Source organism: Vicugna pacos, chromosome 18, assembly GCF_048564905.1.
Source record: "Vicugna pacos chromosome 18, VicPac4, whole genome shotgun sequence".
Classification (NCBI taxonomy): Eukaryota; Metazoa; Chordata; class Mammalia; order Artiodactyla; family Camelidae; genus Vicugna; species Vicugna pacos.
The window spans coordinates 19420804-19448451 of NC_133004.1; the positions used below are offsets into that span (position 1 = coordinate 19420804).

General features: G+C 49.6%; 1 protein-coding gene across 1 annotated transcript in view; it reads right to left on the reverse strand.

Annotated features, from left to right (window-relative positions):
* Nucleotides 1–27087, reverse strand: part of LMF1 (lipase maturation factor 1) — an 83208-nt gene extending 56121 nt beyond the window's left edge. The window contains exons 1-3 of the mRNA XM_006204245.4: nucleotides 26895–27087; nucleotides 16194–16503; nucleotides 7849–7859 (exon numbers count right to left, since the gene is read on the reverse strand). Of these exons, the coding sequence (XP_006204307.3) occupies nucleotides 7849–7859; nucleotides 16194–16503; nucleotides 26895–27087 (514 nt within the window). The remainder of the gene's footprint in view (nucleotides 1–7848; nucleotides 7860–16193; nucleotides 16504–26894) is intronic.
* Nucleotides 27088–27648: the final 561 nt, after the last annotated feature.

Here is a 27648-nt window from a genome sequence, read left to right on the forward strand (position 1 = left end):
TCAAAACCATGTGCTCCTGGCCCAAACAGAAAGCTCCATGAAAGGGGAGAAGGAACTGATAGATTATCTGATGTGTCTGATTCAGTAAAAAATAGTATTGGGAGAGGTCAAGCAGTTGTGCTGGTGAACTTGGAACAAATTGCTGAAACATGATCAGAGATGAAAAACAAAGCAAAACAAAAAAGGAGAGGCAACTATCAACTCCAGAAAAAACAAAGAGTTACTAGGAAAAAATTATTATACTTCATTATTGGCTCAGCAGTCAATAATATTTATGTAGTTATAATAATGTAAAGACTAAATACTAATTTCATAAAAATTGTATTTGTGACATAGTTCAACTGAGATGGTAAGGGGAAGAGTGTTAGAAATGTGGGAAAGTAATGACAGGAAGTACATGGATAACGTCTAAAGGTGATGCATTAAGAACGACTTGTGTAAACATATAACTTAGAAGTGTGAGGTAAATTCAGAAGTGCTGGAGGACACGAAGGAGTCACTCTGAGAACAGGACGGGGAGAGCAGAGGTAAACAAAGGTAAGCTGTTTCTGTTATAAGCTGTATAATACAACTGGAATTTATAATCCATTCACATATCTAATTTTTCAAAAAAATAATTAAAAGAACAATCTTCAGGCCATATTATCTAGGTGTAGTGTAATAAAATCAGAAACTGACCAACAAAAAGTAACCTATAAAACCTCAAGTGTTTGGGATTTTTGATGCTCGTCTCTAAACAGCACTTGGCCAAAGAGGCACCAGCATATGAGGGTTATAATACTACCTGCCACTGTCAGGGGGACACTGAGGTCTTAGCGGACAGGGCCAGGGACACAGTCAGAGGGGAGTGACCACCTGTCCCCATGCTTTTGTTTGTAGATAAGAAGAATGGAAGATTAATGAGTTAAACAATCAGCTCAAGATCTTAGAAAATAATAAACCCCTTCCTCCACGAAGGAGGAAGCAACCTGTAAAAAGTAAGAATTAATGAGCCAGAACACACTTAAAAAAAATCTGATAAATAAAACCAGCTCTTTGAAAGGACCCACATGGCTGCCGTGACACCGGAGAAGGAAGGAGACAAACACGCATCATGTAGGAGAGTCTGGGGGCACCGAGAGGAGGGGGTTGGAGGGGGAGGGCCGGCGGGCGGCAGACAGAGCCTAGTCTGTGGGACCAGCAGCAAGTCTCCAGAGAACAGGTGGTGATGAAACTGCCCTCAACACCAGAGAGCCAGCACCAAGAAACTCCACAGTCAACTGCGATACTAATACTGATTATACTATGAACTAAAAAGGAAACACTCGTCAAACGTCTACTCACCTTAATAAAAATAAAAGATAATTTAGAAGCATTTCAGACAAAACCCACCCGAATGGGTTCAGGACTGGAAGTATGAGTTACAGCAACAAGATGCTTCTTCAGTATCTAAAATTCTGCATATTAAAGAGGTGAACATGTTTTTAGAAGCAGAAATGGGTAACTAGATGTGATAGAACAAATTAGAACAAGCCAAGTGTTAACCATACGAATAAAAAAAAATGGTCTTAAATATATTTTTTTCCCAGGTTCCACCAAGTAATTTTCATCAGCTATTACCAAGAGAAGAAAGGCTCATCTGGGAAACACTGACCCCAATCTAACGCATCTGCTTGTGCGCAGATTTGAGCAGGCACCTAAGTAAAGTAGGTACAGACAGGGAGGCGGTTAAGATGGGACAGTACCTTCAGTCTCCCCCAGCCCCTTACCTGCTGCTCCTCCTCCTCCAGCAACAAACAGCGACTGCTGGGCAGCACACTCCTGCACTGGTGTGCAAGAGAGGGGACAGAGGAGAGAGAAGGCCATAGCACCAAGGAGGAGGCCCACGCTGGGGGCAGTAGCGGGGGGCGAGGGGGTTTGAGGCCAACCAGGGCCACCGACGGTGAGACCATGGCAAACACGGTGACTGTTTCTCTCGCATTGGAAATAACCACCTCTGCTGGCTGAGGTGGTTCACGCTCTCCATGTATCACGTGGTGGCCCTAAAAGTCACCCAACTCAGGCTCTCTGTCCATCCTGAGGAACCGTCACGCAGAACTCACTGTCCCAGGGAGTTGGGTGGAGGGCTGGGGAGGGATCGAATCACCCAAGTGCAGGGACGAGCAGGTGGGTCTGCAGCCTGGCAAGCTCACAGGATGGGGCTGGCAAGGCTGCCTCTGATTATGGGAATAATTTAATCACAAGAAACTGCTCTCCTGGACACTGGGCTAGGGGGAGAATCAGACAAACCATGAATGAAAGCAGAGGATATGAGAACCAGGCGAAGCTTGGTGCCGGGGCTGACAAGGGTCTGGAAATGGTTTGATGGACCTGCTGCGGCCGAGGCAGCTCAGGGTTGTGAGGCCGGCTAATCGCTTCCTGCAGGCAGGCTCCACTCTGGCACCAACAGGTTTTAATAAAAACTCCCAATTGGGTCAGTAAACCCCTCATTAAGCTGTTTTTAAAGCATGAATTTAAGAGCGGTAAGGGTCACAGGGAGCATTTAATTTACAACGGCTGGCAAGAGGTGCTGCTGTGACAGGGAACGTAGGGTTCAGGTGTCCAGTCTGACATGGCCCTTGACCTGCCTGGAAGTGGAGTTTGGCGGAGTGAGGCGGCAATAGCAGAGTAGGGCACCAAAGGACAGTGGCAGGTGACACAGCTGAGACTCAGCCCATCCACTGAGGTCCCTACACGTAGCCCAGGCCCTCCATGCCTGCGTACCTGTGGCCACCTGCACATCAACTCCCTGCCAGACACCCATCTGTCCAGGACACTGCCACCTGTCCCACTCCCCACACCGGTTCACCTGTCTCACCTCCCTGGCATGGACCTCCCACTGCAGCCTTGGTGTGTTTAAACGCGGTGGTTCACTCCCTGTACCCACCATGAGGATGGCTCCTACAGGGATCCAGTGTGTTCCCAGCTCACACAGCATATTCTGGGTAACCCCTTGGATGTCTCTGCTGTGGGCCTGTTCCCTGGCCCTGCGGTTCACGACCAGACTCCAACATTCGCCCAGCCCTAAGGAAGAGTCTGGACCAGCAGACACTTCGTTTTCACAATAACAGGATAAAACAGTAATTTGTCCATTGAGCTTCTCACTGAAACCAAGGATCCCTAAAATGTCCAATTCGTAGCCTGATGGGCCTGCAGTAAAACATGAATAGTCCTTCCCTGAAAAGGAATATCCCAGGTGGAGCCTTTCAGAATCCTTCCCTAAAATTCCCTCCACACCTCTCCCTCCCCTGCAAGGATGAGAAATAGGGAAATAAGTCCCTTGAGAGAAAACTCCTAAGGAATAAATCAAATGCACTTACGTTGTGTCTTTTGGGAAGGCAAGGCTCCTGGGCTCCTGACAGAGGAGCATCAGTGCTGGGAGATAGAGACAGAGAGGAAGGTGCCCAGGGGTCACCTGCCTGGGAGCACCATCTGCATATACTGAGGTCCCTCAAGATAAAATTAAATCAAAGAAGTTACAAAACCCTCCCAAGGCCTCGGAAGCCTTGAAAGAAGATGGGAAGCCTCAGGAAAGCACAGGCTTCCTCATGTCTGTCTGTCTGGGTGTGAGGACACTGTGAAATGGCCAAGGCCTGGGGCCGGAAAGGACCCTCAACACAGCTTGGCCAGTGTGGATTGTTCGATGTCCCGCAGAGTCGGCCAACACAGCACCCTGGCCTGCAGCCTGCCCCTCTGGCACTCTTGCCTGCCCAGGTCTGGGAGGGGCCTGCCTCTGGGCACAGTCACCCTCTGCTCGCCCTGACTTCAGCACACACGGGCAGAGGGAGCCTCCTTCCTGGAGTGGACTCCCTGTCGCTTGGCCCGGGGCCCCACAGGAGCACTGGTCAGAAGGGCATGGGCCAAGAACAGCCTCGTCCTGGCGGAAAAGGCCAGAAAGCCCTTCCTGGAAGCCCCAGAGCCACACCTGCCGGGTTCCTGCGCTGTTTTCAAATGCAAAGAGGCTGGCATAAAGTTCAAAAAAAGTTCATAGCCCCAAGGTCACAAATATCAAAAAACACACTTCCTGCAGGGGAGCAGAAAATGGGCCACCCTTATAGGGTGCAGAATAAAAGGCGTTTTAGACCCATTCTTTGAAGTGAAAGTTACCAAGCCAGGGGCCTTCAAAGTACACAGCAGAGATGCAGCCACAGCAGAGAAGTGAGTCACACAGGACGCTGCGGTTTCCTGCATTCGTGTGGCCTCTCCTCAACCAGCGTCACATCCACCTACAAGTGGACGGTGGCTGGGGACCCCATGGTGGAGATGTGGGTTGTTCACAGAAGCTCGGACCTCCTGGGAAGTGTTGGTTCTGAATGGAGGGAGTGACCAGGAGGAGGGCTGGCTATGTGGACCCTCTGGGCAGGGACTGTGCCCCATGTCCAGATGAGGGGTCACACCTGCACACCACACCCAGGGAAGGTCAGAGAAGATGGGCTGGTGGAGGCCCCGGAAGAAATGACTGCAGAGACTCCTCCAAGCAGTGCTGCCAATGGAAATCTTTCTCCACAGCAGTGGACACCGTCTGAGATCTGTGTGGCCATGGGGTGCCTGAGCCCTGGACGTGGCAGGGAGATTGTGGAGCCAGGGAGCAAGCCCCAGGGCCCCGTATTTCCTGCATCTCAGTGGGCAATCCACAGAGGCCTCACACCCGTTAAAGAAGGAACAGAATGTAAATGGATATAGAAAAATAAGTATAAACAAGACGATCGACTCACTGAGAAAACCCAGTTCTTGCTGGGGGCCTGAGGCAGCTGAGGGAGGAAAAGCCCCAAAGGTCCAAAGTCCCTTAGGTCTGGCTCCCCAGGCCCGGCCCAGGGGTCATGCCTGAAGCATCGGTTGCCTTCTCTCCTCTAGGCTTAGTGAGCAGGGCACAGACAGAAGCACAGCAGGTGAGGGTGAGGGGCTGGACCAGGGGTCTGGACGGTCAGTGGGAAACGGCCAGCGAGCTGCTGCAGGGTAGACACCACACTGATCCAGTCATATCTCAGGGGCCTCATGAGGGAAAGGTATGGATGACCTCTGAAGTCACAGCCCGTTACCACGGGGGCAGAGAAGACTTGTGAAAGACACCCCACAACACCGATGGAAGTGCAGACAGAGCCGCCTGTTTAATTCAGAGCTGATGGCTGCGCCTCCTGCCAGGGATACCCCTGCTCCCACAAAGGCTCACATGTCACTTCCACGGGGATCCCAGGGCTGTGGAACCTTCGTGCCATGGCCTCACGGCTCGTAGCTCGAGACTCAGTGAATGGTACCCACCCTCCCCCATCCCCCTGCAAAACACAGGACTTTATAACTACCCAGGACCCAAGCCCGGAGGCTGCTCCCACAAGTCAGGCTCTGATACTTTTGTTCATCACAACAACTGGAAAGGAAAATCAAGTAACTTTTACTAAGCAAAGAGGGTTTATTTGAATGCCAGGCAAGGCCACTTCCCTGAGGGAAGCCTGACCTCAGACAAGCTGGACATGGAGCTCGCACAGCCAGGCTGCGACCAACCATGCAGGCTGGACTTGCACTCAGGACAAGAGAACATTCCCAAGTCGTCCCACTGCTTCTTGTTAAACCACCAAACCCCGAGCACAGAGACAGAGATCCAGGCAGCTTCCAGTGCAAGGACCGGCCATTTTGCCAACGCTCAACACTTGATTGTTTAATTCGGAAGGTGAGAAGCGACACCGGCCCACAACACCCTGATCACTGTGCTTCACATGTTAAATTAAAACTACTGCTTTGTTACCTGCTTTTCTAAGGCAATTACAAGTCAGAAAACTTTTTATTTACTGTTATCTTAAATCCCACCGCTCTACCTTCCTTCCATCAAGTGGACCCGAACTCCGCTGCTGTCCCTCTGACTCCATCCTCTTGAAGAACTCGCTTTGCGTGGGGGCTGTGGGGCCAGTCTGCCTGTCGTTGGACAATGGCTCTGCTGGGTGACAGTGGGGCCTCCTTCCTGGGATCTGAAGCTCCAGGTCCCTGTCCTCTGTAGGCAGAGCCTTAACAAGAGCGGGGATTATCATCTTTGTCCCTCTGGATGTCCCTCCTAACTTGGGTCGCAATTAAGATCTTCATGCTCTGCCTTTGGCAGTTTGCTATAATGTGTCCAGGACACGTTGTATGTTAGTGGTCTCCGAGATTCTAAATCAGTGGCATTTTGCTTTTCATTCATTTTGGAAAATTCTTGGCCTTAACTTCTTCAAATATTTTCCTGCCCTTCTTTTCTCTCTTCTGCTCTGGGTTCCATTACCTTCATGTTAAGTTCTTCATTCTGTATTTTTCATTTTTTTCCGTGTTGGATATCTCAGGTTCACTGATTTTTTTCCCTCAGCTGTGTCTGCTCTGCAGTGGGTACATTTTTGGGGCGTATGTATGTGTCTAGTAGTTTTTTGTCATGTCAACCACTGTGTGTAGAAGCCAGTAGCTACTGAGGTGCACATAATTACCCAGAAGTAAGCATGCATGGCGGGGCAGGGGGCAGGGCTGGACAGTCTAGCCAGAAAAGTTGTTCAGCCCCAAACACAGGCCATGCAGGGCCTGTGCTGAGCAGCCCTTGGCCCTCAGCTGTCTTCACCTCCGGCTGGGAGGCCTCACGTCTGCCCTGTACACACATATGCAGTCCTGGGTCATGAGACTGGGCCCAAGTCTGCGTGTAGAACTGTGGTTCCCTTCCCTGGCTCTCTCCTCCTGGACCCTCAGACCAGAGGAAGGCGGGCCTCCCTGCAAAGGACGGGCTGCCCCATGCGAGCCTTCAGCCCTAAAACGCCTTCCTGGCCTGTCCTTCCCCAGGGCCTCTGGCAGGGAGGCACACACATTCCTACAGAACCTTCTCCTGTCTGGAGCTTGGTCCACAAAACCAAAAGGGAGCTCGAAGAAGAATTAAAGGAAAAGTGACATGCGGATCTGTCTGTCCCGTGACATGAACAATGGTAGGACAGCACAGGAGTCCTATCTCCACCCTCCAGTCGATTCTACCAGCAGCAGGTCATCTGCCTGGCTTATCACTATGGCTGGCATGGCTGGTGCTCAACTGACGTGGAAGGAATGAAGCAAGAAGATGGAGGTGAGGCTGCTGCGGTGAGGGGAGCATCTGCAGGAAGCAGAGTCCGTGTACGAGCATCAGGGGTGGAACGGCCACCCAGCTCCCTTTCCGCCCTGCTCAGATCTCAGCACCGCAGACCAATGGGCCACAAGAACCTCGCCCTGGAACTCGCAGTTCTGTTCTGCTCCCCAAGCTCCCTGAGAACCTGGGCCAGCCCTGCACTAAGCATGTCTGTCCGGGACCGACTAGCGGAGGCCGTCCTCGCTACCCCCAGTGGGAGCCCCGGTGCTCGATTGCTCCGTGACTGCTCTGCCTGTAGCTTTCCCGCAAAGCACAGCCAGGACCTAAAGTCTACCCACCCGAAACCAAATGCTAGCTTGTACCTGGGAAACCTCCTCTGCACAGTGTGTCCACTGAGGAGGCAGGACCGTCTGGGAGGAGAGCGTGGGTCCAGGGGACACTGAGGGCCTCACGTCACCAGCTGCTCCATTCCCCAAAGGGAACGACCTGTGAGGAAGCAATGGGACCTCCCACACAGGATCCATCTCCTGAATGGAGACCACTGTTAGCAGGAAGGACCTGATACCTGAGGTCCCATTATGAAATGAGGCCCTCACCCCAACAGGAAGCCTGGGTGGGAGGCAGGTCAAGTGCAAACATGCTGTCAGACCAGATTGTGCACTCAAAGCAAATAGGGGGGCCAAGCAAGAAAAGCCAGGAAATGCAGGAAGATACATACCCCAGGTTAATGCTAAACTCGGAATGTGAGATCCTAAATGACTGTCACTTACCAAATGAATACCTGAAAAACAAAAGAAAAATGTATCAATTTAGGCATGTTTTACCAAAAAACTTCCAATTTAAGCATCATGTTACCTCATTAAATACAAAGCAGCCCAGTGACTCCAGGACAGTGTGGGGACAGGCAAGAGAGCTTATGACATTACTGAGGCATGAGGTGAAGTGAGGGGAGATCTGCCCAGTTGAATGTAAGCTTAGGGTCCACCCTCTGTCTGTGATTCAACTGGCGGTGGGTTGTTAGTGGTGAGTATGATTTAATGAAAAAACCTGGGGACAAGTGGACACATAATTCTAACCTGTGTGTTCAAAGGTTAACTGTACTTGGTTTTCCTGCAGTGAATAATTTCCATCAAACACCATGAAAACGTCATACTCTGGAATCTCCAATTTCAAAGGACCCCCCATTATCCCAAGCACAGTTTTTAAGAGAAGCAACTCTAAATGAAGGACTTATCAGACATGTCTGTGGATCTGAGGGGAGTTGGGGGACTGGTCCAGGATGCACCCTGGGGCGGGAAGATGTACTGAGCACAAGAATGCTTATGGACCTGAGTCATGGAAGTAACCCCCAACGTAAGAGAAGGGGACCCAGATGGGACTGCACTGGCCCTGAAACAGCCACTCCTCCTATCTGAAGCCTCTGGCCTGCAGCCCACATTAACACCAACGTCCGCCAGCACACTCCAGTGTAGAACTGCCATCAGCATCTTTAACTGACCCTGTGACTGACTATGCGGAATAAAAAGGAGCGAGGCACCGGCACTCACAACACCACGCATGAGCGTCTGCTCCATGACAGAAGCCGGATGCGAGGCCTTGCGCTGTGACCACACAACTATGAAACATCTGAGCAGGTATGTCCGAACAGAATGGAAGCAGACGTGCAGCCAGGGCTGGAAGGGGACATAGCTGGGAGGGTATGAAATGTGTCAGACTAGACCGTGATGGGTCTTGCACGCGTTAAATGGTTACATTTTATGGCACATAAATGATGACGTTAAGAAAAACAAATAGCTGTCTGATGAAGTACGTGTGAATGAAAGGGTGCGGGGATGGTCTATTGTTCTGTTTTTTAAAGAAACTCAAGTCCTCCCTGCTCTGAGAGACTTAGATTTTGCTCCCGAACAGTGTGTTAACGCCTTACCCCCACCTGTCTGTTAAGGACAGGCGCTCCGCCTCGGAGATGGCCCAGCTCACCGACAACTCATGTCCATGGGAAGGACAGAAATCAGAGAAGCAAGAAGGGGTCTGTGCCGCCCCGCACATAAGCCAAGTGTCCATAGCGCCTCTGCCTTGTCCTAGCCAAGCAACTCCTTCACAAGGCTCTGATTTTCACAGGCCTCTGATTGGAAAATGACACCAGGATCCAGTGACTTCTCATTTTGTGAAAAGTTATCACAGATAAATATTTGTTAAATTACTCTCTCCTGGCTGGGACCGGCTAGTCGTGAAACTGCAGAATCCTCCCACTTCCTTGTCCAGTGCAGAGCTTCCCGAAGGCCTGCTCAGGAAGCAGGGAGATAGGAATTTGTAATGAAGTGTGTTCTAACAAGCCACACAATTCCTGATGTGTGTATGAGTGTCACGAGCCGATGGCGAAACAGCAGCAATACAAGATGGAAAGGCCGCCAGGACACCACCCTCATTGGACGTGGGACCCGCTACGGCACTGGCAAGCCACATGCAAGGGCAGAGAAGCCTGTCTCAGTGTCTGACGACCACTGCCCCCTCCCGTGTCCCAGCTGAGGTGGCTCTGGGCAGCAGGTGGAGCACTCCCCTGACGAGGACGTGGGGATGCGGGGGCTCCCCTAAGAGTGCGGGAACTGCACCCGACAACGCACCTCAGCTCCTCCCTGCCCCAGGGGACAGGGCCCTGGCATCGCCAAACAATGGAGGGAACGGCACCTTCCTGTTGCCAGGAGCTCGTAAGATTCCAGCAGGGGTTTATTTCTATGCAGCAAACATATCCACACCTGTAAGAGTGACTGGACTGCAGGCAGGGGCAGCAGAGCATGTCACTGCGTTTCAGGCCCAGAGCCAAATAAGGTTTTCATTTTCAACAGTCTGAATGCAGCAGCCAGGCAGAGCGCTCCCTCCATGTTTCTGCAGCTTCTGGCATCTGCTCTCGGCACTCTTTGAAATCGATACTCTGTTCCTTCTGCCAGATTGAAGTGCCAAGGTGGCTTCCTTTGCAGGAAGGGACCCCTGGAGCCCTCGACCTTGGTCCAAATTTAGGGAGATAATCCTTTCCTCTTTGTGGGGGGCCGAGAAGGTAGGAAGAGGAAAGGGCAGCTATACAACCATCCTTAAGAGCAACAAAAAGGCCCTCTAGGATCACCGTCAGGCAGAGCACAGATAACAGAATCAGAAATCCAACTTTCTGGAAAAGTTGATGTTAACGAGAGAAACTGGAGCAGAAGGGACAATGAGGACTTCTGATGTTGTTTTAGCAGGACAGTGCCAGGCCCTGTCAGGTTCTCCTGAGACCACTCCAATTTTATGCAATAATAATTAATGAACTCTGGCCTTGTCTCTCTTCCAGGGTCACTGATTTCCAAGATATTTAAACTCCTAGAGCAAGAGGACTAGCACCCAGAGCACCAGAGTAAATACGCATGAGTCCACAGCGATATGACCAATGCTGAGTAAATATGGGACATGGGACAGACCTGTGCGGAAGAACCCACGTCACCGTGTGCATGCTCTGCCTTCAAGGATGGGCCAACTCCCCTCCCTGTGTGTGGGCTGCGTGCCCACCAAACGCGACATCCTCCAAACAAGAACACAGAGTTGACTTCAGACAAAAAGAAGACCTTGACAGTGGAGATACCTGAAGGCATGACTCCAGCCAGAGGTCAGAGTCACTGTCAGCAGAACCAGCTCCCTGATAGATGTGTGGACAACAGCACTACACCTCTGGTTTTCCTCCCAAACCCACCATCACCCTGTCAACAATGAGGAAACCTCAGACAAATCCTGCCGGAGGGACATTCTACAAAATCCCTGTCTGGTCTTCCTCAACACCATCAAGGCACCAGAAACAGGAGTGTCTGAGATGAGATTGTCCCAGTCCAGAGGAGCCCAAGGAGGCATGACGCCAGAGGATTCCTTCCCAGGGAGGGAAGAAGCAAGCAGATGTGAATAAACAACTGTGTCGGTACTGGCTTGTTAAGTGTGACAAGTGCACCGTCTAACATAGAGGATGGTAGCAGGATCGGGAGTCAGGTACACAAGAACTCAGCACTGCTTCTGCAGTGATTCAGTAAATCTAAAACTATCCTAAAAATGAAGTTTGTGAAATTAAAAAGAAATTGATGGAGCTGGGCAGCAACGGAACCTGTGCCTCAGAAGAGCTGCCTCCAATTCCGCAAACAAAACACACAGAGCACGGATGTCACCGTGAGGCTAGCCCAGCGTCCCTCCTGCGAGCGCAACGCCCAGGGCTCTGGCAATGTCAGGTTCTGGCCAAAACAAGACAACTCACCCCAAAATGAGGAACCCAGCGAGGCACCTGGCTGCTAACCCAGTGCCCAGCTGCCTCCCACCCCAGCCCGCCTGACAGAGCTGTGCCCCCAGCCAGCAAGGTTTCCTCTATAGAACCAGATGGAACTACATACTTCAGAGTTGCCCACCCTCGGGGACGACTGTGACTACTGCCACCCCCACCCCATCCTCAGGTACCACTAAAACCCGCTCCTCCACGCTCGATTGCGAATGATGGCAGGGTGTGATCACCAAGCACTGGCTTGGCACTGCTGCACTTGTGTCTCCCTGCACGTGGCCCAGGGGCTCGGGGGGCTTCTCATTGATGGTTCACAGTGGCTAACACTTTCCTCAAGGAGGAAGCTCTTGGAATGGCCCATCACCTAAGCTAAGCGGCTCTCATGCTTCTGGTCTTCCAGAATACTGTCCAGTGTCATTGAGAAGACACCACAGGCATCAGAAAGGCTCTGTCTAGCAGCTGGCTGCCTCCTTCCCTCAGGGGTAGAGAGCTTGACCAACCAAGACGGAACAAAGTCACAGCCTAAGAAAATGCCTCGAAAGAAGTGGGTCTGCTCCTCCTTTTCCCTTCCACGAGCCAGTGAGGCCCCAGTGAAGTCCAAGGAATTTTCTCATCCATCAAGAAGCTCTGACCTGCCGGGCCTACTATGTAAGTCTATGGAACCTGGGCCCAACGGAGCCCCCTCTGGGGCATGGGGGTTGCTCCCATCTCCTATAAGGAACCTGACAGTAGCCCTGGTTTGAGAGAAGACAGGGCCTGAAAACCAAGACTGTGCCCACCCTGGTCCTCAACATGAGGGCAGCAGGTTGGGGGGATGGCAGGTGGGGTGGGGAGGGCTGCAGGTGGCAGGGCAGGTGGTGGGCGGCAGGGGTAAATGAAGAAACCACAACTCACACCTTAGACCTGCCCACGCATGGAAACACAACCTTCTAGCTGCCATGCCTTGAATGTCGGAAACCCAAAGGATGCTGGCACATGTGTCCTTGACAAAGCACAGGGGCATGTGAGAAGGAGAGCTGACGGCCACCAGGGACTCAGGGCCACAAAGGTGCTGGCAGCAAAAGAAGGTTCTGGAAACATTCTGCAGGTAAAATCAAGAGGATATGGAGGTTGGTGAAACACGGGGGAAGTGGGAAGAAACATGAATGAGTCCCAGGTCTCCCCGGGGTCCCACCTGGGGTAAACAGGCAACGTGTGGATGCAGTGACTTGTGGAACTGGGGACAAAGCCACAGCAATGACACAGCCCAGGCATTTACAGGGCCGGGACAGGGCCTGAGCAAGCTGCACAGGCTCATGGGACCTGGGAGCAGACTGAGGGAGCAGCAGGGCAGCACTCTCACTGCCATGGCGGCCCCATGCCTGCCCGCGTGGCAGAGGACCTGGGAGAGCAGAAACCCTGGTGGGGGCAGACCACTGGCGTGCCCCATCTCAGTTCCCTTCCTCCTGCTAGAGGTGGGAACACTGGGATCTCACCCTCCCTCCCACTGCACCTCCTGCCACCACCAGACAAGGAGCTAATAAAGCCGTCTTTTCTGGCTCCTTTGAAAACACTCGCTTTCATGAACCTGAGGACCCGGGTCATCACCCTATGAAGCACTGAGTGCATGACTGAAGAAGCCGCTCTCCCCGATACGAAGGTCTTCGACCAGCACCTCTGTGAAGGTTCGTCAGGCTCCGCCTGCTTCGCAAACACTTATTGGGACCACGTGGGGAAGGCCAGAGAAGGGCGGTAATGGTCCCAGAATATGCAGGCTGTCGGGGAGAGCTGTCTGACTCCGCCCAAGACACTGACATGGGGCCTCACTTGGTCTCTCTGCAGCAATACAGGAGCCCACTTCTACTGAGGCTGTCAAAGACACTGGTATGGGTCAGCAGGAGCAGAGAGAGCACCCACTTAAGAGAAAGGAGAGAGGGGGCCCCAAGCAAAGCAGCGGCACACACGAGCAAGGCTGGGCAGGCGCCGTGAGGCCACGAGACCCCAGTGCAGGGGCTGTGGTGCAGGGAGAGATGTGCCTGGTGCCTCTGTGCCCCAAGGGGGCTTCCTGTCCTCACCGCAGAATGCCAGTTGGACAACATTTGAAAGACAGCCCATCAACGGTGTCCATTATCTGAGCATCTCATCCCAAACAGAGATGGAATGTGAAAGAACAGAGTGTGTCTAACTTTCGTGCTGGGGTATCACAAAAAGGAAGCCAGACTTCATTTAAGGCGTCATCACTCTCATAGTAAGTTTCCAGTGTCACTATGACAACCCAGAAACTATCATCTGTCAGGGAAACCCGAGTCAAGGGGGACCTGAATTCGCCTTCCAGGCTGAGGGGCCTGACCATGCTGACAGTCTAATCTGGGGCCCCATACCTGGGCCACAACCAGCGGCCTGCAGTTCAGCTAGGAACATGGACATTTGGCATCAGGAACATGGTAAATAATCCACTGGTCTCCACTGACAGATTATTTTTTTCTTTTACATTTTTCACCTAAAACATCTCATGCATCCTTTCTGAGAAGACATAGTTTTATTTTATTTTGCTTTAGTGAGCTTAAATTAATTTGAATCACATTTTTTAATATACCCAAGTGAAGGGGAGCAGAACATCTCTTCCAGTGAAAAAATATAAGACTATTTTCGGCCACGTGTACTCACGACAGGTTTTCAAAACTCTTCCCTGACCAGTACATCCTAGCTGTGATGAGGAAACGCTGTTTAAAGTAAAACTGACAGTGGATATGACTTTCCTGGTTGCTAGGTGCAGGACGGCACCCCCGAACCACACGTCGGATAGCCGAAGCAGCCTCCCTGCACCAGGCACTGCACTCCCACTCTTGGTAACTCCAGCTGTTCAAACGGGACACATGCACCTAGAAGTCTCCCTCCTCTGACATGACTTAGAATCACATGTCCCAAGAGACAGTAGCCTCTTAGACATCAAGAAAAACCCACCCAGAGTCGTCTTGTGCTGGTAAACACCCACTGACTGGAGAGGGGGCAGTGACCACGTGTGGCCGCCGTGGAGGTCAGACGCCTTGAGGTGGCAGTGCCCTGTGAATCCCAGGTGGGCAGGAGCAGACGGGAGCGAGGGCAGCTTCACCTGCCTCGCAGCTGCCGGATGGGCATGAGGCACACTCCACCTCATGGGTGTCAAACCCTATTTCTACCCTTCCCACCTGGGCCTTAGAAAAGAAAATATCATAAATCAAATGTAAATCTCCTCCCTTCAGGAACCCAGCACAGTTTCTGTATGAACTGAACCCATGGTGCTGACACACGATACTATGTTGCCGGCCACCCTGTGGAAACCTGGTAAGTGACACCTGACACCCGTGGGTGTTTCTTCTGATAAATGCAGCTCATGCCACGTGGCCAATCACACTGAAGTTTCCCAAAGTCTTTGCATAAGTTAGAGCTCTGACCACCAGGTTGTTTGCTGGGCAACAGTAACATGTCCACACCAGGGCCCCAGGAAGCAGAGAGGGCAGCTGGGGTGACTGATGTGCCCTCCTACCTGCAGACTGGATTGGGGGGAGGTGCCTTCTGCTTGCACACCAAGTGTCACTCAGACTTGCTCAGGGACCAGGGCCCAGATAACAGGAGCTGGGAGGGATGCCAGATGGCTCCCAGCCCACAGGCACAGCCCTGGGACCACTCTAAATAAACCAGCAAGTGGCACTGAGGGAGTCAGGCATCTAAGTAAAAACCTACTCACTGTTGTGGTCCAGGACCTTGCCAGCCCCACGGCCTGAGCCTGCACCCCAGCCTGTCAGGCCACCAAATGAAGATTTCCTCCCAAAGGGCAGAGGCCCCCAGCGGGAACATTATTGCAGCAGGAGCCCCAGAGGTGCTTAACCTCCTGCTCATCTACACAGACATCTTCTTCTCTGCTTCCTGCTTGTCTACCCAGACACTACCCCCTCCATGTCCACACAGACCCTGATGTGTCTACAGAGACACCGTCCCCGACCCCAGAACTTTCCTTACAGAGACCTCTGGTAGGTGATCTTTCCTGAATGCTGGCCCAGAGCCTGAAAGAAGAGTGGCATTGCCCACCCATCCTGGTCTGACTGCAGCAGAGCACCGTACGGTCCCTCGACTTTCATCTGGGTCCATCCCAAGCCATATACTGTGCTGACGCCCCGTCTATAGTCCCATATGACTTTTTTGGTTGTCCGGCCTCCTGGAGCCAACACCACCTCTGATCTGCCGGTACTGGAGCCTGTTCTCCCCAGAGGGCCAGCCTGACCTCTGACCTTTGGCAAAGGTTCCTTCAAACACAGGCTGGCAGTATGACCAAAGGTCCATGCTCTGGAGGTGACCTTGGTAATTGCTTATTTTGCAAATTGACATAATGTTTTGTAAACTTTTCTGAATCCTGCTCTTTGCATGTCACAATACATTGCAAAAATCCATCTAATTCAACTCATTATTTTAAGGTTCCTTTGGAACAAGGAAGGAGAGGTGGGAGTAGTAGCAGAAGTAGATCTCCAAATGAAGCCCCACCACCAGAGGGCTCTCAGCAGCCCCCCAGCCACTCCCCCTCCAGTTCATAGCCTCCCAGCTTAGGACACTGGCAAGGCGGTCTCAGGTGCGGCCATGAAACGCCCAACAGAATCGAAATTATTCCTAAAGAGAAAGGCTCCTGGATTTTGGTTAACTATGTTCAGTAGCATTTACCATGGCCTAATTAAAATGGTGACATTTTCCGAACTGACATAAGAAGAAAGCTTGTTCAATCTCTCCTCCTGCCAGGAGGCCTCGGTGTGCTCTGGGGGTGACATCCCAAGACTCTGAGTGATCACACATCTGGACTATACGTGCCTCAATCTTCCCTCTTACCAGATCTGCCCCACGTTGACCAAGGACATGTAGAGGACCCAGAGAGCAGCCATGAGAATCATATTGGCGCAGCCGAAGACCAGGATGAAAGAGGAGATGCCCAGCCCAAGAAGCGCAAGGGCGTCTAGGTTGGAGTCCATGTGAGACCAGTCCAGCAACCAGAGGATGGTTGGGGCATAGCTCACAGCATCCCAGCTGACCTGCCCCCGGAAGTGCCGCTGCACACTCCTCAGGTACGTGCTGCAGGGCAGCAGGCCCCTGTCTCCAATTAGCTGCTTGTTCTGGTGGAGGGCCACCAGGAATGCCACACCTGGAAGAAAAGAAGAAAAAAGTAACATGAACAGGAACGCAGTCCTCTGTGGATACCAATGGGCACTTTTTAGATGTGTAGATGGCTGGGCCAGGCAAGAAGATGAGGAACAATCTGACCAATGGTTTGGACTCCAGGTGTCTGAGCATTTCACAAAATCTTGAGAGTCTTAGAAGATCCAGCCTTAGAAGCTACAATGCACATGTATATGTACACATACCTATGTGTGTTATATCTACGTATACACAATGTATATATGTATATAAAATACACACATTTAAATAAAACATGTGCCTATTTACATAAAATGGTTAGTTAACTATCCCAGAATGAACTCTGCTTACAGAAAATTCACAATAAAACATTCATGTCAGAAAAGTAAGAAGGCCTCAAATATAAACTTCCACCTTAAGAAATCAGAAAGAAAGAACAAATTACACACAAAATAAGCAGCAGAAAAGAAATGTTTTAAAGGAGGCGAACACCAAAACAAAAGAGAAAATCAACAAAACCACAGGTTGATTCTTAGATAAGATCAACATAATTGATAGAATTCTAGCCAGACTTATTAAGAAAAGGAGAGAAGATATCAATATTAGAGGTGAAAAAGGGAACATCATTATGGATCCTACAGACACAAAAAGATAATAAAGGAATACCACAAATCTCTCTAGGGTTGTATATCTGACAACTTAGATGAAATAGATGAATTACTTGAAAGACTACCAAACTCAAAAACATTGACGGTTTTTTTCAAAAAACCATCAGTGTAATTCAGCATACTAACAAACGAAATAAGAAAATCATATGATAGTATAAGTAGACACACAAAAAAGTACATGAAAGAATTCATCCCTTCATGATTTAAAAAAAAAACTTTTGGGGGGACGGTATAGCTCAAGTGGTAGAGCGCATGCTTAGCATGCATGAGGTCCTGGGTTCAACCCCCAGTACCTCCTCTAAAAATAAATAGACAAATAAACCTAATTACCTACCCCCTCAAAAATAACTTTCAGCAAATTAAGAACAGAGGGAACTTCATCAATCTATAAAAGATAGCTATGAAAAACCTACAGCAAAGATCATACTTAAAGATTAGTGACTACACTTTCCCCCTAAGATTTGGAACAAAGCAAGACTCTCTCATTACTCTTATTCAGCACTGTATGGAAAATCCTAGCTAGTGTAGTGTGGTAAGTATAAGAACTAAAAGACATACAGATTAGAAAGGAAGACATAAAACTATCTTAAAAAAGTTTTTTTTAATTGGAGTACAGTCAGTTTCAATGTGTCAATTTTTAGTGTACAGCACAATGTCCCAGTCATGCATATACATACATATATTCGTTTTCATACTCTTTTTCATTAAAGGTTATTATAAGATATTGACTATAGGGTGATGGTGCCTTCATAGAATGAGTTTGGGAGTACTCCCTCCTTTTCAATCTTGTGGAAGAGTTTGAGAAGGACCAGTATGAGTTCTTCATTGTATGTTTGGTAGAATTCCCCAGTGAAGCCATCTAGTCCTAGGCTTTTTTTTGCAGGGAGATTTTTCATTGCTAATTATATTTTGTTTCTAGTGATTGTTCTGTTGAAGTGGTCTATTTCTTCTTGAACTTACCATATGATCCAGCAATCCCACTTTTGGGTGTATATCCTTTAAAAGATACATGCATCCCAGTGTTCATAGCAGCACTATGTATACAATAGCCAAGACATGGAAGCAACTGAAATGTCCATAGACAGATGACTAGATAAAGAAGTTGTGGTATATTTATACAATGGAATACTACTCAGCCATAAAAGAATAAAATAATGCCATTTGTAGCAACATGGATGGAACCAGAGATCGTCATTCTAAGGGAAGTAAGCCAGAAAGAGAAAGAAAAATACGATATGATATCACTCACACGTGGAGTCAAAAAAAAAAAAAGACATTCATTCTATGAAGCCACCATCACCCGGATACAAAAACCAAAGACACTATTAAAAAAGAAAATTACAGGCCAATATCACTGATGAACATAGATGGAAAAATCCTCAAAGCTATCTTGATTAACAGATGGCATTATTGCCTACGTAGAAAATCCCAAAGAATTCACAAAAACAAACCCTGTGGCACAAATAAGTGAGTTTTTCAAGGTCACAATATACAAGATCAATATACAAGTCAGCTATATTCCTATGTATCAGCAATGAACAACTGTAACCTAACTTTTTTTTTTAAATTATAATAGCAACCCCACAAAGTGCCTAGATAAAAAACTAACAAAATATACACAGAATCTATATGTAGGAAACTACAAGACATAATGAAAGAAATAAAAAAAAGATGTAAATAAATGGAGAGATTCATTGTGTTCATGAACTGGAAGAGTCAGCATTATTTAGATGTCAGTCCTCCCCAATTTGATCTATAGATTCAATGCAATCTCAATCAAAACATCCAATAAGCTTTTCACAGATACTGGCAAGTTGATTCTAAAATGTATATGGAAAACCAAAGAAACTAAAATAGCCAAAATAATTCAGATAAAGAACAAAGTTTGAGGACTCTTATTACTCAATTTTAAGACTTACTACAAAGCTACAGTAAGAAATATAGTGTGGTACTGGCAAAAGGACAGACACATAAGTCAACAGAAAAGACCAGAGAGCCCAGAAAGAGACCTACACAAAAACAGTCAACTGATTTTTGACAAGGGTGCAAAGACAGTTTAAAGGAGAAAGACAGTCTTTTTAACAAGCGGTGCTGGAACAACTGGACGTCACATGGACAAAGATGAACCTTGAGACATACTTCACAACTTACAGAAAAATTTATTCAAAACGGACCAGAGATCTAACTGTAAAACATGGAAGTATAGAACGTCTAGAAGAAAATATAGAAGAAAATTTATGTGACTTGGGTTTGGCAATGAACTTTTAGATACAAGACCAAAGGCACGATCCATAAAGGAAAGAAACTGATAAATTCTACTTTATCAAATGAAAAACTTTAGCTCTGTAAAAGACATTTTTAAGAGAATGAAAAGACAAGTCACAGATTGGGAAAAATATCTCCAAATCACATTTCTGATAAAGTACTTGCATCCAGAATACTTAAAGTACTGTTAAAACTGAATGATGAAGAAAAAGAAAAAGAAAACAAAAAATTCAACAATGAGAAAACAAACAACCCAGCTTTAAATGGGCAAAAGATCTGAACAGACACTGAAAGTCATCTGCTGCGCACAAAGAAGATACACAAATGCCAAATAAACACATGAAAAGATGTTTAATATCATTTGTTACTGGGGAAACGCCAATTAAAACCACAGTGCAGTATCACCACACACCTATCATAACAGCCCAAGTCCAAAAAATGAAAATACCAAATGCTCCAGAGGATTCAGAACAACAGGAACTCTCATTTGTTGCTGGTGGGATGTAAACTGGTGTGGCTACTCTGGAAGACAGTTTGGAAGTTCCTTATGAAGTTAAACATAGATTTACCATATGACCCAGCAATTATACTCTTAGGTATTCACCCAAATGAACCCAAAACTTACACTTACACAAAAGCCTGCATGCAAATGTTTACAGGAGCTCTGTTCATAATTGCAAAAGCTGGAAACAACATAGACGCCCCTCAGCATTGGAATGGATAAATAAACTATGGTGCATTCATACAATGAAATGATATTCAGAGAGAAAAATGCAGGAGCTGCTGATTCACGCAAGTGCATTTCACTAAGTAAAGGAACCCAGACCTAAAGTCTACACATACTGTAGGATTCCATTCACCTGACATGGGGCAGAACACAGATCAGAGTGTGCCAGGGGCTAGCTGGTGGCGGAGGCAGCTGACTACGGGCACAGGAGAATTTTCAGAAGATGGAACTATTCTGTACGGTACTTGGGTGATGGATAACTATGCATTTGTCAAAACTCATAAAAATGTACATCACAAAAACTGAACTTTAATGTATATAAACTCAAAACAACCTAGCCAGGAGGTCAGGGAATGCCAGGATGGAACGCAGACTGTGACAAATGATCCAACGCCACTGCAAATGTATAGAACGGCCACACTGAATGGAAGGCATGAGGGAGAGCTGGCCTAAGTAAATTTAGAAATTGTTTGAGTGAAAATTGTAAGTACAATGGCAAAAGGAACTGTATACAAACACTGGAGTCTAATTGATATTCCTCTCAGGGGTGGGTGAACAATTTTGTAACTGCTTTGCATGTGCACTGGGGTTGAGCAAATAAACAAACCATGGGAGATGGCGGGGCAAGATTTCTCGCTAGTGGAGAAAGGAAGTTCCAGACAAGCAAGAAGGGAAGGACAACACACATCCTGAGTACTGGATTAGAATTGGAGATGTGAGTACGATCGTGTTTACCCTAATATATAGTCAAATGGACACACAGAGAAATGGTCACATGTGACTGTGCACACACATGTATGTAACCTAGCTCTGTCTGCTAAGAGTCTGGAAGTAGTGACATGCAATGCAATGGGCACTCTTGGCAGCCAGATCTAGGTTCTTAACATCACTCTCCAATCAAAGGAACAAGGGCTCCCAGAGAAATGGCTGGTTTTAGAGCTGAGAAATAAGAGAGGAGCCTGCAGCATCCTGCAGCACCAGGAAGTAAGGAAGCACTCACAGAATGAAGAACAGAGGCATGGCACAAGGACAAGGGAGACAATTGGGAAGAACCACCACTGACTAGAGCCAGACAATTTGATACCACATCGGTAATAGTGTGGGACCATAACCCAGAGTGTAAACAAACGTGGCGACTGCTAAATAAATTCCTTACGGAGGAAATCTAAGTAATACATGAAGATGCCCCCTTGGGCAGGGGGTGGCAGCACCGATGACCCCTCCCCTGGAGCGCAGGCTGGACCCCATCACTGGCTTCAAGAGGACAGAGAATGGATGGGAAGAGTAGAATCTGATGGGAGAAACACCTGGCACACACCTCAACCAGGTGATCCAGGTGAACATAATCCATGATGTGAAAGGCACCTCACCTCTGTGGGACTCTCCCCAAATCACAACCTGTCCAGTCATGAGAAAATACTGGACAAACCAATCGAGGGACATTCTACCAAATATATGACCAGACCTGCTCAAAACTGTCAGGGTCATCAAGAACCAGGGACGTCTGGAGACTGCGAGTGTCATCACATGTTTACCCTAATATATATTTAAATGGACACACAGAGAAATGACCAGAGGGAGCTCAGGAGTGGTGAGGGCTAACGCCAGGCGCTCCTGGGAGGGACCCAGAACCAGAAGGGGCACTGGTGGAAGTTTGACAGTCTGGAGTTTGGTTAGTAGTTTTAAAAATAAAAGGGTGAATGTTTCTTGAAAGCCTACTATGGGCAGCTCACTGCCCTGTAGGAAGAAAACTGAGACCTGAGCCCACCCGTGAGAGAAGACATCCAGGACGTCATGAATAAAGACAGAGTGCTAGACACCTGGTCTTCTCCCTGCCCCCTTCTTCCCACACCCCTCCTGCTGCCTCCACCACTGGGCAGAAACTACCCAAGTCCACGTGCCACTGACTTTCCTGGTAACGTCGAGGCCACCCCACCGTGGTGCCCACCCAGCCCTGGCCCTATGTGTGTATGCACGCACATGCATCCAGGTGCAGCCTGTCTCTCCTGACTCAGACTGCTCCTGCACACTCCAAAATCCACTCCGGGCTCTTCCACACAGGGGGACCTAGTCAGCAAAGGCTGAACAGCTAGATGTCCTCCCTCCCCATAACCACAGTTCACAGTTCAATGCCATGAAAGAAAAATGAGATTTGGCTTCGCCAATTAAATAGTTTAAAAAAGTAAATTGAAGGCGAGCAGCATAGGAAACTTCCAACCTTACCTACAGGAAAAAATGAATATAGAAGGGATTTAAATTTCAGAAGAAAAAAACCTATTTTTCACTCCTGTTACAGAAATGGCTAAGTAGAAAGAAAAAACAATTCAAAAAAAAATATCACAGGATCTCAAAGCTAAACCAAATAACCAAACTTAGAAAGGCTCAGTCACCCCCACCCTACTCTAGGAAGGAAGGAGACAGCTCCCCCAAGACCCAGCTCTAAGAAGGAAGGAGTCAGCCCCCACCCCAGCTCTAGGAAAGCTTCTCAGCTGCTCCTTGAAGGGGTAACTCAGAGACTGATCTAGAAGAGGGGACCAGGTCACCTTATGCATTATCAAAGATGTCTGCAAATATTTTCTTTAAAAATCAAAAAGAAAAAATTTAGTCTTCTCTCCCCTTCAGATAAAGTGCATTAAAATTAAAACAGAATCATCTGCGAAATGTCACTCTCCACTGGGTGGTTTTATTGACTGTGGTTAAAATCTGGGACTTAGCACAATAACCACCAATACTTTTTCTTTAAAGGCGTGTACTATACAGAGCTCAGAAGTAGGGCAGTGTTTGTTTTTTAAACAAACTGGAAGCATTTTACAGAGAAGCTTGTAAAACCAAGCAGAGCATTTCATTAGAATTCATGGGGCCTGGAGGAAAGAACAAGAACTAACTTCCCATGAACTCTCAGAACCGCTGAAAACTTAGAACAGAAAACTACGCAAGATTCCAGTATTCTCTTGGTTCCATTTTTTTCCCTCAAATTTTCCAGAGAACAGCTAAGAGTGCAGCAAATGTAGGTGTAGGTGGGTCTGCTGGGCCCCCTCAGTCCTGGGCTTGGGCACTGACCCCACCAGACCCCAGGTGACACTCCTCTTGACCATGAGTGTGACAAGGTGCCACCCTTAGAGGGTGCAGTCTGGGTTCATCTCAGACGCTCCAAGAGATCATTAGCTGGCGGGAAAGACGTAATAAACTCCACTACACGTAATGTTAGCAAGGAAAGATGACAAGCATAACACCACACAAAGCATCCAAACCAAAAGGACAGTACCGTGAGCTGGCAAATCCAGGAATTAAGAGTTAGGCTGAAACTAGCTTGAGATCCTTTTGAAGTAGAATTTTTAAAGAAACATTATCCCGGGGACTCCACAGTGACAGTCTGGAACCAGGGAGATAAATAATTTTACTGATGCATCAAAAAAAATCTTCCGCTGGCTCCAGTGCTCACAGCTCCTTCTGGAGAGCCCTGCAGCGGCAGTCACCTTCACGCGGCTTCTGACGATCACGGCAGTCACAGAGGTGGGTCCACGTTGGGAGTAAAACTCCAGGGCCCAGGAGGAGCTCACCTCCTTTTCCATCACATCCTCATTTAGCTTCAGGCTCTGGCCGGAGCTGGGAGTCTTGGTGGGCTGGTGGTCCCCAAATAGGGTGCAGCTGGGACCCACTGGGGTATCTGGACAGACATGAGCCTAAAGTCAGCAGACTGGGCAGAGCCAGAAGAGCTCGTCCTGAATGAGGGCAGGAGTCTTTTAAGTCCAAGTGAGCTCACTGAGGCCCTGAGAAGGAATGAGGGAGGGAGCTCACAGAGCCATGCTGTTACATGACAGGGACAAGGGTGGCAAGGCAGCAGGCTCGAAAAGCTCCCAGAAGGAAAGCAAGTCCCTATGGTATTGTAATATCATAAGAAATATTCATTTGCTCTTCGTCCTGGTTCCTGGCACAGAGCTCCTAAAATCCTGGGGATTTCCTGAGTGATGGGGTGAGAGGAGCATCTGTCATTCATAACAAGCCCCATTCAACCTCACCCGGGTTTATACCAATAGGCTCTCGGGGGATCGGAGGATGAGGACTGGTTGCCAGGGGAACTTTCAGCCCCACTCCTGACCTCCAAACTCCAGAGGGGGAGGGGCTGGAGAAAACTACTCTCCAACTACCAGGGATTTAATCAGTCATGCCTATGTACTGGAGCCTCCCTACAAACCCTACATGAAGGGGTTCAGGGAGCTTCTGGCTGTGAACATGTAGAGGTGCAGGGAGGGTGGCTCCTACAGGGGGTATCAGGGCTCCACACCCCTTTTCTGAGCATCTCTTCCATCTGGCTGTTCCTGAGTCATGTGTCCTGTATGGTAAACCAGTAAACAGAAGCAAAGTGTTTCCCTGTGTTCTGTGAGCCATTCTGGTACCCTGAGGTCATGGGCACTCCAATTTACAGCTGGTGGGTCAGAAGCACAGGTGACGACCTGGACTTGTGACTGGTGTCTGAGGTAAGGGGTCTGTGGGACTAAGCCCTCAGCCTGTGGGGTCTGCACTGATGCCTGGCAGTTAGCGTAAGAACAAAGTGATGTGTGGGACACACAGGTGGTGTCTGGACAATGAGAAGATTAGTCAGTGTGAGACAGAAGCCACATCTGGTGTCAAAAGCATGTGAGCAGAAGAGATGACAATGTTTCCCTTTAATCACCTGCAAAAGAGCAGGAGTCAGACTGGGTAAAGACTCCTCAGCACCACAAAACTCCGAGGAACACTGCTCGGACTAAGAACCACAGACCCAGGCATATGGATACTTCCCATGTGTGCAAGGAAGGACAGGACACAGAAGGTTCACCTCTCCACATCCTTTTTTGGAAAGCTGTTTGGGGATACACACCAGCCAAGAGAGAGAACAAACTAAAAAAATAAGATGTGAGATCAGAGGAATCATGACTACAACTCCGAGAGAACCAGGGACCTCAAGGGTGGGCACTCTGTGAACTGAGTGATCAGCTGGGGCACTGACTGGAGAGGGAGGAGGGCACAGTTGGAAAGGTATCCCGTGGTGACACAGAGTGATAAAGACTGCAAAAAGTCCAGGAAATTGTATGGAGCTTCCAGAAGACAGAGGATGGAGGTATTAAACACTGTCCCTGAATGCAAGGAGCTTCCGGGGAGATGCACAGATAGGTAGGCTGACAGCAGTAAGGACGCTGTTAGATGTGCAGAGGGTATAGGAAGTACAGGACAGGGTCCATTATTCAGCTTCCTGGTTAGCAGGCCATGAGAACAACGATAACCTCCAACATCAAGGGAAATGTGTGAAGAGCCGAGGGGATTGTGGGAAATCCCTGGAACTTAAAGGACTCTGAGGTACCTCTCAGCCCCCATGAGATCCGGAATCCTCTAGAAAGAGATCAATGCAGGATGACTGCCCACCTGCCTGGGCCATCTCAGCCACAGAATCTCATCACTGGAAGATGGGAAACTGGTTCCTTTGCAGAAAAACACTGATTCTACCCCAAATAGAGAGAAAAGATAGGGGCGAAATGCATCTACCAAAGTAAATCATTCTGTTCTCAGCACCAGGCTTAAAATATATGCTTGCCCCGGTGGTGCATAACAGGTTTCATCCTGAATTGAATAGAGTATTCCTATGGAGATCAAAGGCTGCCCCACTCATCGGAGAGCTGAGCTGGGTTTTATAAACTGTGCTCTCTCCAAGCAAAGCCACCAGGGTCTTTCCACTGTTGCGGGGCCAGTTTAAAGGTCCATTAGAGTCTCGCAGATTAACTTTGTCTTGACTCGGTCTTTTGCTAAGAAACAGCTCAAACGTTTAGAATGACTATTTAATCCTGCGGGGGATAAAGCAATACTGTCAAGAACTATTTTTTTGCAGTAACTTAGCACAACAGGAAGAGCTGAAAGCCGGTACCGGAGATCCCCCATTTTGGTGCAGAGGCCCTCCGAAAGTCTCGCGGTGACCACTGGCTTCCACCACCACGGTGACCCCACAGTGTTTGCTGAAGGTCGCTGTGCAAAGAGCTGCATCCTCATCCCTCCTTTCGCGTGCGAGGGAAGGGACTTAGACTTAAAGCTGGCACGTTTGGTCCCCGCGGCACGCAACCACGGCCCCTGCGCCAGGGACCAGAGCCCTCCGGAACCCACAAGTAGGGGAGCTGCCCACTCGCTCCAGGCGGTCTCAGCCGGGGGCTGCCCCCCATCCCCACTGGCCCCCGCACTTCCAGGTTCCTTTGAGCAGCCCAGTTTGGCTTCAGGCACCGCTGCTCGGCTCAGGGAGTTTGAATACTCCGGGCGTGTGGGCCAGACCAGGGAATGCACTCCGCGCTGGGTGGGAGTCCAGCGGTGTTCTGGGAGGTGGGCCTCGGGGCAGGCCACGCAATTCTCTGCCTGGCTAGCACCAAACCCCGCAGGTGAGAACGAACCTGCTAACCAAGCTTCAAAGCTGCCGTACGCGGGGAGGACGCCTGAGCCTCTCAGCCGGAGTCGCAGGGGCCGCAGCTCGTGGAACCTACAGGCGGCAGAGCGGAGTCGCGGCCGCATAGACTCCTGGTCAACGCGGGGTCGCCGTGGGGGCCCCACCGGCCCTGCGCTACCTTCATCTCCCCGCCTGGACCCTCCCGATCCGGCAGGGCGAGGAACGCGCAAAGCCGCGGCTCGGCGGCGAACCGGCCCCGGGGGCGGCAGGGGGGTGGGTCGGGGGCAGGGCGCGCGCAGAGAAGCCACACAGGGGGCCCAGCCTGGCAGACTTACAGTAAACGAAAGCGAGGGCCCTCAGGAGCACGATCCTGGTCAGCCAGAAGGTGCCCGCACGAAGGCGAGCCGGGCAGCCCGCGGGATCGCGCCCCGGCCCTGGCGGAGACCCATGCACTGGGCCCGCTGCCTCGGCCTTTCGCCTCCTCAGCGACTCCTCGGGCGCCGCCATCGCCGGGCGGTCAGGGCGCATGCGCGAGGAGAGCCTCGCGCCGGAACGCCCCGCCCGCGCCGAGAGGCCCCTCCCGCAGCTGGAGGTCACTCCCACTCCGCCGGCCACGCCCACGCCAGGGGGAGCGCAGACCAGGCCCGATCCCTCGCGCGCCCCCGGCAGGCCTCGAGGGGCGTTGCACCCGTGAGGTGGGTGCCTGGAGGACCGCGCAGCGCCCTACCTGAAGCGGGTTTGACCCACTCACTCACTCATTCATTCGTTCATTTACTCACTCACTGATTCATTCATTCACTCATTCGTTCACTCACTACATCAGCCAAGGTTGCAGAGGCCCTCGATGCACTCCCCTAACCATGTGCCTGTCTTCTTGGGAGGGGCAGAAGGTACTTCAGAAGCAGAAATGCAATGTAAAGGAGAATGTTGGAAAGCGAATGTCTGACCACAAGCCTGGTCAGCGTCCAGGGCAGCTGGGATTTGGTAGCCAAGGACCCTGGAGGGTACTGCACTCCCTCTGCGTGCCCTGGCTGTGTGTGGACTTGAGTTCCTGCAGAGGAAAGGCCAGAGCAGCAGCTTCATCCCGGA